This window comes from Anomaloglossus baeobatrachus, chromosome 4 (genome assembly GCF_048569485.1).
Source record: "Anomaloglossus baeobatrachus isolate aAnoBae1 chromosome 4, aAnoBae1.hap1, whole genome shotgun sequence".
NCBI classification, from domain to species: Eukaryota; Metazoa; Chordata; class Amphibia; order Anura; family Aromobatidae; genus Anomaloglossus; species Anomaloglossus baeobatrachus.
Genome location: NC_134356.1, coordinates 506097115 through 506112877, shown reverse-complemented (window position 1 = coordinate 506112877; position 15763 = coordinate 506097115). Strand labels below are relative to the sequence as shown.

At 46.7% G+C, this 15763-nt stretch overlaps 1 protein-coding gene across 1 annotated transcript in view; it reads right to left on the bottom strand.

The window, feature by feature from the left end:
- Window positions 1–15763, bottom strand: part of LOC142302574 (transient receptor potential cation channel subfamily M member 7-like) — a 254559-nt gene that overhangs the window by 97235 nt on the left and 141561 nt on the right. The window contains 2 exon segments of the mRNA XM_075343678.1: window positions 9998–10126; window positions 13647–13793. Of these exon segments, the coding sequence (XP_075199793.1) occupies window positions 9998–10126; window positions 13647–13793 (276 nt within the window).

Here is a 15763-nt window from a genome sequence, read left to right as displayed (position 1 = left end):
TGTACCCCCAGGGGCTCCACTGAAAGTTGATAACGTTGAACCGTGAAAATTATTTTAAAATTTTTTTTTAAATTTTTGCAGCAACAAGGTAGTTTTTTTTTTTCTCTTTTTACAACGGTATCAGGAAAAAATGCACCATAAAACGTATTGTGCAATTTTTCCCGAGTACGCAGATACCTCACATGTGGTGGAAATCAATTGTTTGGGCGCATAGCGGGGCTCAGAAGACAAGGAACGCCATTTGACTTTTCAAACGCACAGACGCGGTGCACTGATCGGCCGCTGCAGGAGGCACGGTCGGATGAAATACAAAAAGCGCTGGGGATACGGAAAAAAAAAAAAAGTCACGCCAAAAATTGAGCAGGGATGTTGATCCGCGCTCAGCGGGACGCACGGACAGATGCGATACTTTTTTTTCCGTATCCCCGACGCTTTTTGTATTGCATCAGTCCGTGCGTCCCGCCGAGCGCTGATCAGGGATGCACATAACGGATCGGCATCCCTGCTCAATTTTTGGCGTGACTTTTTTCCGTATCCCCGATGCTTTTTGTCACGCCAAAAATTGAGCAGGGATGCCGATCCGTTATGTGCATCCCTGATCAGCGCTCGGCGGGACGCACGGACAGATGCGATACAAAAAGCGTCGGGAATACGGGAAAAAAAGTCCCGCCGAAAACTGACCACGGATGCAGATACGTTATCTGCATCCCTGATCAGCGCTCGGCGGGACGCACGGACGCATGAGGTGTAAAAATAGAAAGGGGATAGAGGAAAAAAAAGAAAAAAAAAAAAGTTTTACTCACAGTACCCAGAGGTTTACCAGGAGGAACAGAAGGCAAGGAACAGCTTTACAGCAGCAGCCAGCAGGCAGGAAGTTGGACAGCTCAGCAGAAGACCCAGGAAGAAGGACCCAGCGATGGAGGCAGATGTGATCGGCCGGTGAAGACAGGTAAGAGGACGTCGGGGGGACAGCAGAGGGGGACAGGGACAGCAGAGGGGGACGGGGACAGCAGAGGGGGACAGCAGAGGGGGAGGGGGAGAGCAGAGGAGGGAGATACCGGAGGAGCTGCAGAATAGAGATCACGGGGGAGGCCGGCAGATTGGGATGTCGGGGGGCAGACCAGGATGTCTGGGGGCAGACCGGGATGTCTGGGGGCAGACCGGGATGTCTGGGGGCAGACCGGGATGTCGGGGGGGGGGGGCAGATCGGGATGTCGGAGGGCAGATCGGGATGTGGGGGGGCAGATCGGGATGGCGGGAGGGCAGATCGCAGGGGGCACGGGCAGGGGCCATTACGGGAGCGCGCAGGAGCAAATCAGAAGAGCGCGCAGGGGCTGCAAGAGAGCAGGGGAGGAGGGATACCGGAGGAGCTGCAGAATAGAGATGGCGGGGGGCAGATTGGGATGTCGGGGGGGCAGATCGGGATGTCGGGGGGGCAGATCGGGATGTCGGGGGGGGGCAGATCGCAGGGGGCACGAGCAGGGGCTGCAAGGTGAGCACAATACTCACCGCTCCTGCTCCTGCGACGTGACGTGACAACAGCGTTAGCAGCAGCGGTGGCGTGGTACCACTAGTACCAGCCAGTGCTGCACGCTGCAGACATGTTGGGGGAGGGTCCCCAGACCAGCACAGGCCTGGGGAGGGCGGCCACCAGCAGATCAGACCGCCCCACTGCACACTGATTGGAGCGATTGCGCGTCATAGCACGATCGCTCCAATCAGTGCTGCAGGGGGGGGGCCACGATGTCTGCTTGCTTCCAGCCAATGATCGGAGCTGCTGCAGCCCCAGGCCTAGCTGGATTTTACAAGATCACACTATTTTTGGCATTTTTTTTTGCCGAAAACAGCGTGATCAATGTGATTGGCGGTTCCGATTTGAACAGCCAATCACATCGATCGCCCATGGGGGGTGGCGATGCCACCCCCCCTGGGGTCAAGCAAAGGTCCCCTGCTGTAAGAAACAGCAGGGGACATCATTTGAAAGCCGTTGCTATGGCCACGGCAATCAAATGAAGTTTAGGCCGTAAAATTACGTCCCTGGTCGTTAAGTCACGTTAAAATAGGACGTAATTTTACGGCCCGCGGTCGTGAAGGGGTTAATGTTGGCATTGCTCTAGGTACCCACATTCAATTTACCTAGTAAAGGGTATTACAACACCAAAACCACAATATTAGTATGGATGGTAGAGTTGAGCGATGTTCGAGGTTCGCCAATTTCATGTTCGAGTGATTTTTGGGGGTGCTCGAGATCGAACTCGAAAGCGAGCTTTTTGCTAAAAGCTCGATAGCTCAAGTTACATTCGATAACGGTTCGATCAGCAAAAAGCCTAGCTAGTTACTAGCTGGCTTTTCACTGTAATAGTGTGAATCACTGTGATTCACGCTATTATCAAATTTCAGCGTATAGTGTGCGGGGGGGAAGCGGTTTAGATCCGTGGTGCTGAGAGAATGCCGATCGCCATTTTTTTTTTTTCCTAAGCGCACGTGCAGTGGGGCAGGCCAGGATGTCAGCCAATCACAGACACACACACAGCTAAGTGGATTTTTGCCAGACAAGCAAGGGCATGTGTCATAGGCTGTGAATAGCACATGTCCTTGCCTTATAAAATACGGCCATTTTCCCTGTCGCCGCCAGTATCTGACTTCTGCATATGGGTGACTGTCACCGCTCACGCTGCTGCCGCTGATCCTGCTGTGTGCGCTATAGACATAGTGCAAGCTACACAGCGCTGTAGGGATTAGGGACTGCTTGTTATTTGAGCCCTTTTCAGGGCTGATTTCCAGGCGTTCATAGCCATAGCTGCTAGGCAGGTCCGTGCCAACGCTGTGTACAGCTTTAGATAACAGCGTCTGTGTACCTCACCTCAGGGAATTCCTTGCTGCATTTAATCATTAGGAGGGATAGAAAGTGAGGCTTCCTTTCCTGTCCTGGTACCCACAGAACCTGGGCACTTTACCCACCTGCCCAGTTTTGCCACACTGTTTTATTTGCCAAAAGAGCTGACACTTTTTCTGCCATCCTAAAAGTATCTGGAATACTAAGTTAGTGTTCCTTTCCTGTCCACTGACCCACAGAACCCGGGCACTCTACCCACCTGCACACTTTTGCCACGCTATTTTATTTGCAAACTGTGCTGCCACTGTTAGGGGCATACAAAAATTGTCTGTGATAGTCAGTGTTGGTTCTTCAGCTGTCAATAAAGCTAGACCACCTCTGCATTGTACACACCTGTACATTTTTGCATCCTCATTTTAAGTGGCCAATCTTGTCGCTAACAAAATGAGTGGCAAAAGGACAGATACTGGTGGAAAGGGGAACAGGCGTTTTGGAAAAGGAAAAAAAGTTTGTGTCCGTGGGGAAGGTGGGAAAGCTACATTAACATCTGCTGAAGATAGGCCATCTTCCAGCAAAAGTAAGATGTCTACTACTTTCCATTGACAATCCGATGTGCTCCGTTTTTTTACGGACCCGAACAACTGTAACAAAAGGTAGATGATGCACAAAAAAAGAACATGCTTGAATGGATCTCAAGTGCTCCAACAAGTGCCCTCTCCTCCACCTCAACTTCAACATCCAAAAAACAACAGTCCTCTGAGTTGTCATCCCAATCACACTTGCTTTCTCCCAGCTCTCAAGTCTCCACCCGCCCTGCAGAGTATGGTGTAACAGAGATGGCTGAGTGTGCAGAGCTGTTCAGTCACACTATAGCCTGGGAATCAGAGGTCTGCTCCCAAGCTACAGTGAGTACAGACCAGGAAATGGTCTGCAGTGATGCCCAGAAGCTTTGTGACTCAGATTCTGGCCCTGATGATCAAGTTTCTGAGCATAATGTACACCCTCATTCCCAAACTGTAACACCTGTTGGTGGAGACAATGAGGAACATACTGATGACGATGAGACCTGATTGGGATGACAACTTAACTATTCAGTCAGGGCAGGACAAGGTTAGGTCTGAGGGCAAGGGGAGTGCAAACACAACACTTGATGATGAAGTTCTAGATCCCACTTACTGTCAACCCACAGTCAGGCACTCGAGGAGGTCACCAGAGGCGGTGGAGGAGGATGCAGCTGACGACGAAGTTACCTTGCGCCTTCCTGGACAGTCGGAGTACTGGAAGCACGCCTACAACTGCATCCTCAGCCACAACTCTGCCTCTGAGCACAAGTCGGGGTGGCTCTGCAGGTCGCATGCCCTCTAAGCCTTGCCTAGCCTGGTCCTTTTTTGACCTTGCAAATGATCTCCCAAATCATGTGATCTGTAAAATTTGTCGGCAATCTATAAGTAGAGGCCAAAAACTCACCAGTTTGACAACTTCTTCCATGAATCGTCACATGAATAACAAGCATAAGTCCCAGTGGGAAGCTCACCATGCTGCAATGCAGCCTAGCAGAGCTGGCCAAACACCGTCTGCCCCTTCAAGTTTCTCCGCGCGCTATTCATCTTCTATGACTGTGGGGACAGCTGTCACAACTGGTTTTCCACGCAGACCTTCCACCATTTTAACCGCAACAGGCAGTTTGCTTGGTAGGTCGTCAGTTGGTTTGGAAGGGGAAACAAGTGCTGGTGTATAGCTCTCTCAGACATCGAGAACAACAACTTTGGATGAAGGCAACATCATGTCTCCGTCTGCACTTTCCTCACAGACCTGCAGTTTTCCAGGGACACCCTACTCAACACCATCTCCACACAGCAGCCAGATCTCGGTCCCTCAGATGTGGACAAATAAAAGGCCATTTCCTCCAAGCCATGACAAAGCTAAGAGGTTGACTTTATCCCTCTGTAAGCTCTTGGCTACCGAAATGCTGCCTTTCCGCCTGGTGGACACAGAGGATTTTCGAGACCTTATGTCCGTCACAGTGCCCCAGTACCAGATGCCCACTCGCCACTACTTCTCCAAGAAAGGTGTGCCTGCGCTACACCAGCATGTCGCACACAACATCACCGCTTCCTTGAGAAACTCTTTGTGTGACCGGGTGCATTTCACCACCGATACTTGGACCAGTAAGCATGGACAGGGGCGTTACTTGTCGCTGACTGGGCACTGGGTAACTATGGTGAGAGATGGAGAAGGGTCTGCTGAACAAGTCTTGCCGTCCCCACGACTTGTGCGTCAATCCTCTTTATGTAGAAGTTCCCCCACTGCTTCTGCCTCCTCAACCTCATCTGGGTCCTCCAGCTCCACCCCAAGCCTGCCTGGTCAGGCCACCCGCGTTGTAACTGCGCACAAGGAATCCCGCACACCTCCTTACTATGCTGGCAGCAGAGCTCAACGGCATCAGGCGTCTTTACCTTGAAATGTCTTGGATATAAGAGTCACACAGCAGAGGAGTTGTGGCCAGCTCTTTCGAGCGAGTTTCGTAAAAGGTTGTCTCCACTCAATCAACCTGCAGCCAGGGAAGGCCGTGTGCGACAATGCTGCAAACCTGGGTACGGCCCTTCGCCGGGGCAAGTTGACACACGTGCCTTGTATGGCTCACATGTTGAACCTTGTTGTCCAGCAATTTTTAACCCACTATCCCGGCCTAGATGGACTTCTGCACAGGACACGGTCACTCTCTGCTCACTTCCACTGGTCAACCGCCACAGCTGACCGACTTGCATCGCTACAGAAGTCTTTCGGCCTGCCGGTTCATCGCCTGAAATGCGATGTATCGACACGCTGGAATTCGACTCTCCACATGTTACAGCGACTGTGGCAGCACCGCCGTGCCCTGGTGCAATACGTCATGACGTATAGCCTGGGCCAACGAGATGCAGAGGTTAGGGAAGATCACCTGATGGAGTGGTCTCAGATCAAGGACCTATGCACCCTTCTGCACAGTTTCGACATGGCGACGAATATGTTTAGCGCTGACAATGCCATTATCAGCATGACAATTCCAGTCATTTACATGCTGGAGCACACGCTAAACACTATTCGGAGTCAGGGGGTGGGACAAGAGGAAGAGGAGGAAGTACAGGAGGATTCATATGCGCAAGGGATACCAACATCTACAAGGTCCAGACGTTCATCATCACCAAGGCAGCAGGCATGGGATGGTGGGGGAGAGGGATTAACAAGGGCGCATGGTAGCAGCCAAACTGTTGAGGAAGGTGCAGGAGACCATGAATAAATGGAGGACGAACTCTCAATGGACATGGAAGACTTAGCAGATGAGGGAGACCTTGGTCAAATTTCGGTTGAACGAGCTTGGGGGGAGATGTCAGAGGAAGAAAGCACAGTTAACACCTCTACGCCACAAACACAGCGAGGACTTGGTCCGCATGGATGTGCAAGACACATGAGTGCCTTCTTGCTGCACTACCTACAACATGACCCTCGGATTGTCAAAATTAGAAGTGATGATGACTACTGGGTTGCCACACTATTAGATCTCCGGTACAAGTCCACATTTGGTGAAATAATTCCAGCCATAGAAAGGGACGTACGTATGCAGGAGTATCAGCAGAAGCTGTTACTCAATCTTAGCTTGGATTTTCCACCAAATGCCAGTGGTGCACAGAGTGAATCTCCCAGTTGTCGCTTGCCAAGCATGGGACTGTCTCGTCATTATCAGTCAAACCGTACCAGCAACACCGTATCTGGTGGTACCAGCAATTTTATGGAATCGTTTCATAATTTTTTTAGACCATCCAATGCAAGGCCACAAGAGACAAGAAGTCTGACACATAGTCAACGGCTGGAGAGGATGATACAGGAGTATCTACAAATGAACATCGATGCCATGACTTTGCAACTGGAGCCTTGCTCATTTTGGGCTTCAAATCTTGAAAAATGGCCTGAGCTCGCCACTTACGCATTGGAGATCTTGTCGTGTCCCGCAGCCAGCGTTGTCTCTGAACGCGTCTTCAGTGCTGCTGGGTGTGTGCTGACAGATAAGCGTACGCGTCTGTCCAGTGACAATGTGGACAGACTAACGTTCATCAAGATGAACAAGTCATGGATCCGCAAGGACTTTACTACCCCTGTGTCATCCTGGGGAGAGTAAAGACTGGCGTTTTTTTGAATGTGCTTGATGCAAATCAACCTGTCCAGTTTGCAACTGGGGCACAAGTGATGCCACTGAAGTGGTGTCTGTGGGGCCCAATTTTTGGAAAAAAGGGAGACTCCGCTTGGAGTCCCCTTGCTGTGTTATTAAAAATGATCCAAGATGAACAAATCATGGATCAGCAAAGACTTTGCTACCTACCCCGGGGTCATCCTGGGGACGGTTAAGGCTGGCATATTTTTGAATGTGCGTCATGCAAATCAACCTGTCCAGTTTGCAACTGGGGCACAAGTGATGCCACTGAAGTGGTGTCTGTGGGGCCCAATTTTTGGAAAAAAGGGAGACTCCGCTTGGAGTTCCCTTGCTGTGTTTTTAAAAACGAGCCAAGATGAACACGTCATGGTTCAGCAAAGACTTTGCTACCTACCCTGGTGTCATCCTGGGGACAGTTAAGGCTGGCGTATTTTTGAATGTGCTTGATGCAAATGTACCTGTGAAGTGTACAACTGGGGCACAAGTGCTGCCACTGAAGTGGTGTCTGTGGGGCCCAATTTTTGGAAAAATGGAGACTCTGCTTGGAGTCCCATTGCTGTGTTTTACATGATTTTAGAAGGGCATGCCATGCCTATATTTGTGTCTCGTCCTCTTTTTCCTCATCCAGCTGTTTTGTTTTCGCATGAGTATTTGTCCTTGTCACTTTCCCATGTGTTTGTGTTGTCTTGTGAGTTGTTTGTCACCTTTTGGACACCTTTGAAGGTGTTTTTATGTGTTTGTGATTGCCTCCCATTGTTTTCTATGGGGTTCGTTCGACGAACAGAACCGAACTCGAACCTCTAGAGGTTGGCTCATCTCTAATAGATGCACAACTCACTATACATACACCAAAAAATATATGCAAGCCAAATTATGTAATTCAATTAACAACATCTTTATTATTCATTGAAATACATAAAATACATAAAATCGAATGCATCAACCCAAGTGACGGATGGAATAAATGAGGAAAGCCTGGCACCTGTTATCAATAATTCTGGACTTATGTATATTGGTAACAATTTATATTTTCTTTTCCAAAAGAACCAATATAAGATCATATGCATAAAAAATCCCTATCTATAATAATAATAAGTTTATAATATATATTCGTATCTGTAGGGGGATTATATCTACATTACCGTCATACATAACAATATTACCGATGGTCCCAGTACGTAATGGGGCCGCGGCCTCCCACGAACACACTGACGCACATTTCGCAACTACCGTGCTTCGTCCCTTATTATAGATAGGGATTTTTGATGCATATGATCTTAGATTGGTTCTTTTGGAAAAGAAAATATAAATTTTTACCAATATACATAAGTCCAGAATTAGTGATAACAGGTGCCAGGCTTTCCTCATTTATTCCATTCGTCACTTGGGTTGATCCATTTGATTATATGTATTTTATGTATTTTAATGAATAATAAAGATGTTGTTAATTGAATTACATAATTTGGCTTGCATGCATTTTTTGGTGTATTTATAGTAAAGGGTATTGCCAAACTGACATGAATGGCAAATTGCTGCTGCTATTAAGGTGACATTATGTAAGTAAATGGAGGTGCAAAACACTGAATGTCCCAGTCCCACCAAACAGCTGATCACAGAGATGCTGAACCCATCAATCTGAAATTGATTGTCTATTGGAAAAACATGCCATTAGTTTTATGATCGGAGAAGATCCCCCTAAATAATTTTACAAGTCAGTAAAGCATTTTAGAATAACAATGGCTAGAACGTTTGTTTGCAAAGTTCTCACCTCCCATGCTCTTTCCATAGCGGTGGTGACTATAAATGAGAACACAATCCATTCTATATACAATTTGCCATTGGCAACTAAAGCCCTAAACTAAGACTGAATAATTAATATAAAACTTTTAATTCATTATTTTAAGATCTTTAGGACAAACTAATTAAAAACGCAGAGCACCGTGATCTGTCTTCAGATGATGTAGGTGATCATCCTAGCCATAAGGGATTCCCTATTCAGACTTAATAGATGTCTATGGTTAACCTATATATCATTTTTATCATGAATGACCACTGTTGTTCGCTAGTTAAAACAAAACAAACAGTAGCCTGCCCAACATGTTTCACCACACTGGCGTCATCAGGGGGCTGAGGCTAATACTGACTTACTCTGTATCAAAGGACCTTTTATAGTCTTGGCTATAAACTCATATTAGCGTTAGCCAATGATAATCATCATTATATGGCATTCAGAGGACAAAAGACCTATCATATTGAGGGGAGTGCACTTTCTTTTTAGATCATACACTATGATTTGTTCTCTGAGCTATGTTTCATTTCATTCTATATGCATTGGATAAGCTCACCGCTCACTTGTTTCCCGCTCATATACTGAGATCCAATCATAGTGCCTCTATCCTGTCCAGTGAGAGATCTCCTGTCATCATACTGGGGACTATATCCGGGTTGTTACTTCTGATATAATCGCGTGCGCGTAGGGTTAATCCTTCTGCGCATGCTCCTGTACTTAGACTGAGGGAGAATAGTTCTACATATCGCGCATGCAACAGAATCGGATCTCTCTCCAAACGGCGCATGCTCCCAAACTGGGGTAAATATCTGTCAGAGGGTAGCTGACCATTAAACCCTCAAATAAATGCCGTATATGTGAAACCTTCATTTAGGCCATTAGGGCTCATACAGTTCAATCTGAAGATTCACATTGCCTCTTCTTTCAACAACAACCTGTCCAAATTTCCTTTTCTTTCACCCAACCGAACTTGTCTAATGCCCCAAAATTTTAAATCTAGGGGATTTTCACTGTGACAGTATCTCATATGTCTTGAGAGTGCCCATCAATCTGAAATTGATTGTCTATTGGAAAAACATGCCATCAGTATTATGATCGGAGAAAATCCCCCTAAATGATTTTGCAAGTCAGTAAAACATTTTAGAATGACAGTGGTTAGAAAGTTTGTTTGCAAAGTACTCACCTCCCGTGCTCTTTCCATAGCGGTGGTGACTATAAATGAGAACACAATCCATTCTTGCACAGAAGGCATATTTTCCATTTTAACGAGGACCACATAGGTGTAAAGCATTAAAAAAGCCAAGTATGCCAGCTAAAAGAAAAGAAGTAAAACCCCAAATGTTATAATTGAATAGTATATAAAATATGACAATCTTTGATAAGCCTTACATTATCAGCTTTTTCTTTTCTGAACCTAGTTTATGTGGTTGAAACAAAACATTTTGTGGGATTAATATTTTTTCTGAAGTGTTGGATTCTCAGGTTTCTTTTAAATGTTTGATGGATGAGAGACAGATGGGTAATGAGTTTTAAATTATTGATGATGCAAGAGTGAAATCTTGGTAAGATCAGATGGAAGATTTTAGGAAGGTTGAGAAAACCAATTAGAGAGATCATGAGAAGATTAGAGAGGGATTTTTGGTACTTACCATAAAATCTTTTTCTGTATCTTTCAATTGAGGATATATAAATCATAGGGGAAGTCTGCTTTCACCAGGAGGCTGATACTAGTAATACATCTTAAACATAAACTTGGCTGATCCCCAGCAGACTACTCCTAGCCTACCACCACCAAACTATACAGCGAGAAAGCAGTAGCAAAAACAAAAGATCAAAATGAAAGAGCAATCACCCAGAGAGAAAAACAACATAAATGCATGACTGAATGAATGAGCAATCAATCAAGGGTTGTTCTGTGTCCCTCAATGAATGCTATGGCAAAGAGATTTTCTGGTAAATATTTAAAATTTTCATTTCTCAAGTGCTTCATTGGGAAATACAGGAACCATGGGACATCCTAAATTGGTCCCTGGGATAGGAAATAACATTAAAATGCCTCTCTCTTCTTGAGCTGTAATGTGATGCCCTGGACTAGTCAGGTCGTCCCAGGTAGTCCCATGCACACACACCCCCCTCCCTAGAAAGGTGACAGCAGCCAATCAAGAAACGCTTGTCACCACCCTCCAGGTTTGATGTCCACACCAGGGGGCGAAGCCAGACGGTTGGCTCCGCCCACCGAGGAGTTCACAGGCCTGGAGGCGGGAAAGACACAAGTGCAGTGTAGAGAGTAGCCTTGACAGTGAAGGAGTGAGGACGAGTTCAAGGGCAGACCTGTGACCAGGCCTGCCAACAGACTACTCAGGTGGCTGGGTCGGAGCCCAGTCACTTTTGGCAAGGAGGCAGACGGTGGTGGCCGCCTGCAGGAGCTGGGATTATAGCCGGTGAAACCGTAGGGACCGGGGGTCGGGCGGTGGTCCGCCGGTACCGGAGCGGGGAGCCGATTGGAAACCGGAGCCCCAGGAGGGGTACTCAGACCCAGTACAAAGCCCCGAACCGACAGGGCTGAGTCAAATCAACTGATTGAGGACTGGACCTAAGGACCTATCCCACACAAGACCCGTTAGAAGACAACAGCCCAACCATACAGGGTAAAGCCACCGCCAAGGCATAGAGACCCAAAGATCCAGCGTCTGCAGGCAAACGGGCTCCTACGGCATACACAAGTCGGGGAGCGGACTACCGTTGCTTAGGCATAGGAGTCAAACATTCATACAAAGAGGTGCAGGAGAAAAGCGGAAACCACCAACCTATTCTGGGAGAAGCTGCAGCTGGCTGTGGGCCCCGTTCATCACCCCGTTAGGTTTACCAGCGACTCCAGTGTATTGTGTCATAGTGAGTACACCAGTGCCTTCGGGCCGCGCACCGCGCCGCACAGCATCAGCACCCAGCACGCACCCGCTCCCACGCCTCAGCACCTCCCTCGGTCCCCCAGGACCATTGCTCCCCTACCCACGGAGGGGTCAACACCAAGCTGCGCAAAACCATCCCCGGGAGGCCTAGTTAACGGCAGCGGTGGTGTCCCTCTATTCACCACAACCCGTGGGTGGTGTCACAAACTTACATCCCCTTACCAACCACCGTGGCCCCAGCCGTGGAACTCCCCGTCAAGTCCCTGTGTGTAGCGCCAACCCCCTTGCAGAGCGATGTGACCCCTGTGTCCGAGAGGAGCTCGAGCCACCACCCACCGTACGAGCACGGATCCGAGCGGCTCGGCGGTTGCAGCCGAGCCCGCGGAGCAGTACAGTAACACCTTGTTGCCTTCCAGTCATTAAGAGGGGATCTCTTCCAAGTACTGGAATCTCAGTTGTGTGAGCCTGTAGACGATCTTATGAAAATGGGAGGGAAGGGGAATTGTAAGTCTCTCACAGAAAATGGTGGATTAGTGTAGGGAGATTCTATCCTTCAATTATTGCATAGTGTCCCCAATATAAAGTAGGTCACTACATAAACTACAAATGTGGACTCACATGTGAAAAATCCCTTGATTGGAATACCCTGACCAGTTTAGGGATGGTAAACTCTCCATTCTTTGTCCTTTACTTGGACAAAGTGGAGTTACAGACAGTACCTTATTTTCTCCATAGTGTGCTTTTTGCTTTCAACCTTAATGAGGACATTGTTCTTCCTACTGTCACCCACATGGGTGTGGACCCACTCCGTCATGAACCGAACCGGTCTTACCCTGGAGGGGAGTGACTAAGTGCCTATTCACCAAAGCTTCTGATGGTGAGTTTGGACTTGGCTGCCGGTAGACACCAGGTACCACTCCAGAGACCTGCCCACAAACCTTGAAACTAGCAATTCAGTCTGTGTGGCACCAGATCAACATCTGGAGTGTCCCATCGAAGACAAATCTGTCTGATAACCTCCAAATGAAGTGACCACTCTCCTGCAGATAGCACTTCACAGTTTAAAAAGTTTATAGCCCAATTATGTACTCCAGGTATGTGAAATTGATGACACTGTGTTCTCTGCCCTTTCCAAACCTCTGTCATGTGTAACAGACTTTGAATTCCTGATGGGTGATGTATGCTACAGCAGTGGCATTGTTGGACTGGATTCGGATGGGCAGTCCCAAAAGGAAGTGCGGCCAATGAGAAAGAGAAAGGCAAATATACAAGATCTCCAGCATGATGATGGAAAGCAGCCTCTCCTATTTCTTCCAACAGACCTGACCGAATAACTGGCGGAAAACAGCTCCCCAGGTGAGCAGGGTGGTATCTCTGACCAGAATCTGTCACTGAATGGAGCAGAAGCATTGATACAAGGGTGAAGTCCACCACCAACCAAGATACTAGTAGACATGGAATGGTAGACGGACCGGCGGATCCAAGGAAAGGACAGTTCTGTCTCAACAAGAAAGAGGGATCTGGAATTAAACTGAGCAAAGGAAATTGGCTCAGAGGCAGGCATCATCTTGTCCAGGATGCTCTTTGAATCTTTGCATGGACTAGCTATAACATAATGGAAAGTTTTCAGTTGACTATGTTACAGAAGCACAATATGGAGAGAACAGACTTTGGACTGACTTGTATGTCATTGTCAGTAAAGGGGTTAGAAGAATATATGTGGGTTAGAGAGGAAGCCACAGAGGAGGATGTTACAATAATCCAACAGGATATTATAAGGGCATGTATAAGCATTTTGGTTTACTCAGGAATAGTGATAGAATGGTTTTTAAAACATTTTTTTAGAGGTAGAATAAATTCTCTTTTACAAAGGATATTATACATAAGGACACAAAAATGATGCTAAAGAAAAAGTGGGTTTACCGTGTTAAACCAGAACTTCACAATTGGTGCATGGTAAAAAGCGAAATATTTCTGTGCCAGTGGAACACGGTGAGCTTTTCCTTTTGTCCTCAAGCCAGGAACATATCCTCCCAATCCATCAGGCAAATGGGCTTGTTTTTCAATACCCTAAAAATATATAATCTACAATCTGAACTGGTATTTGTATAGAATGGCGTAATATTACTATAATATCAGGAATTTATAGTAACCATCCTAATTAGATTTTGCAAGACAGGTAACATTTTATATTTTTATTTTCAAAAATTCCACCTAACTTTAAAACAGTAACTTATGTTTCTCTTAACTTTATGGTAATGCCTAGTTACTTTAGCATAAAAATTCAAAAGGCAAGTATCCACCACAGGATAATCCCAACATTAAAGGGGTGGTGCGAAGACAAAGTCATTTTCCTCCTAACTATCTCTTTGATATCATAATGCAAACTATTTTCTAATATTCTGGCTTTAAAAATTCCCTCTTCTTCCCTCACTATTCTATGTAACTGCTTTTTATTTTTAATTTTCTGCCTGATGATACTTAATTTCAGAATTCCCAGTGCATGCTGGAATATGTAAATAAAGCATCATCAGTGGGCAGAGGCTGTGACCACTGGCCACTACTGCTTCCTCTGCTCCCCCCCTGAAACAAAGCATTATCAGTGGTGCTCAGTTTAGGTGCTCATATTAGCTCTGTCCCTGCACACTGTGCACTGCACACTGTGAAATGCACACAGCGGGAACTCTGTTGTCGGCTAAGATGAATAGTGATAGGCAGGCAACAGAGAAGTTTCAGAGAACCCAGGAGAAGCCAATGATGTCTCTACTGCAACGCTAGTCTCCTGCATCCCGGGTTTGACCGCTCTGTTGCCTGCTTATTTACTATTCCTCTAAACCGACAACAGAGAGCACGCTGTGCCATCCCTCAAGAATAGAGCAGGGAGGAGCTTCTGAAATGAACATCACTTATGACACTTAGCTTCAGGGAGGGGGCAGAGGGTGCAGCAGTGACAGCAGCCTCTGACTCCTGGTGACACTTTGTTTGAGTATCCCAGCATGCACTAGGAATTCTCAATGAAGTGTCATCAGACAGGAAATTATAGGTTAGGTAGAGTAGTGTGGGAAGGATAGGGAATTTATAAAGCATGTATATTAGGAAATAGCTGACATTATGGCATCAAATAGATAGAGTGTTAAGAGGAAAATGACTTTGCCTTCAGACCACCTATTTTAAGGTGAACCTATCAGGTGCAATATTCACCCAGAACAACAATCAGTTCTGGGTGCATATTGCTACTCCCTGCCTAACTGTCCCTGTATTTAGTAGCACAGATAAAGAGATCTTTAGAAAATGTATTTCTAAAGATCTTTTATCATATGCTAAGGAGGCCAGGGACTAGTTGCAAGGGCATTATTTCCCTTGGCTTGTTGGCCCCCTTAGGATATAAGCATTCCCCTGTGGGCGTGCTAACATGCTAATGTATGTGCAGTGTCAGAGGCATGGTCGATCTCCCCTCTGCTGCCACCACTGGTTTTCGGCTCTATGTGCAAGATCAGAACATGCCCAGACTTCCGGTCATGCGCACTACACCAGTTTGAAGCCAGGACGCATACACCTGGCTTCATAGTACCCATGACTGGAAGTCCAGGACTTCTGATCATGCGCAGTGAGCCAAAAACCAGCAGTGAGAGCGCCCATGCCTCTGATGCCATGCGTTCAGTAGCATGTTAGCACACCCACAGGGGCGTGTTTACATGCTAAATGTCGACTAGCCAAGGGAACTAATGCCCTTGCGACTAGTCGCTGGCCTCATTAGCATATGATAAAAGATCTTTAGAAATACTTTTTCTAAAGATCCTTTATCTATGCTACTGTATACAAGGATGGTTATGCAGGGATTAGCAATACATGCCCAGAACTGCTCGTGGTTCTGGGTGCACATTGCACCTGACAGGTTCCCTTTAAGTAGTAAAATGACTTTTCAGGATATCATTCTGCATCCCAATTCAGACATGCTTGAGGGTGTGCATGTGTTTCATAAATAGCGCATAAAAATATTTGTTAGCCCCATTTTTTTGACAGAGTTGCTGCTCAGTATT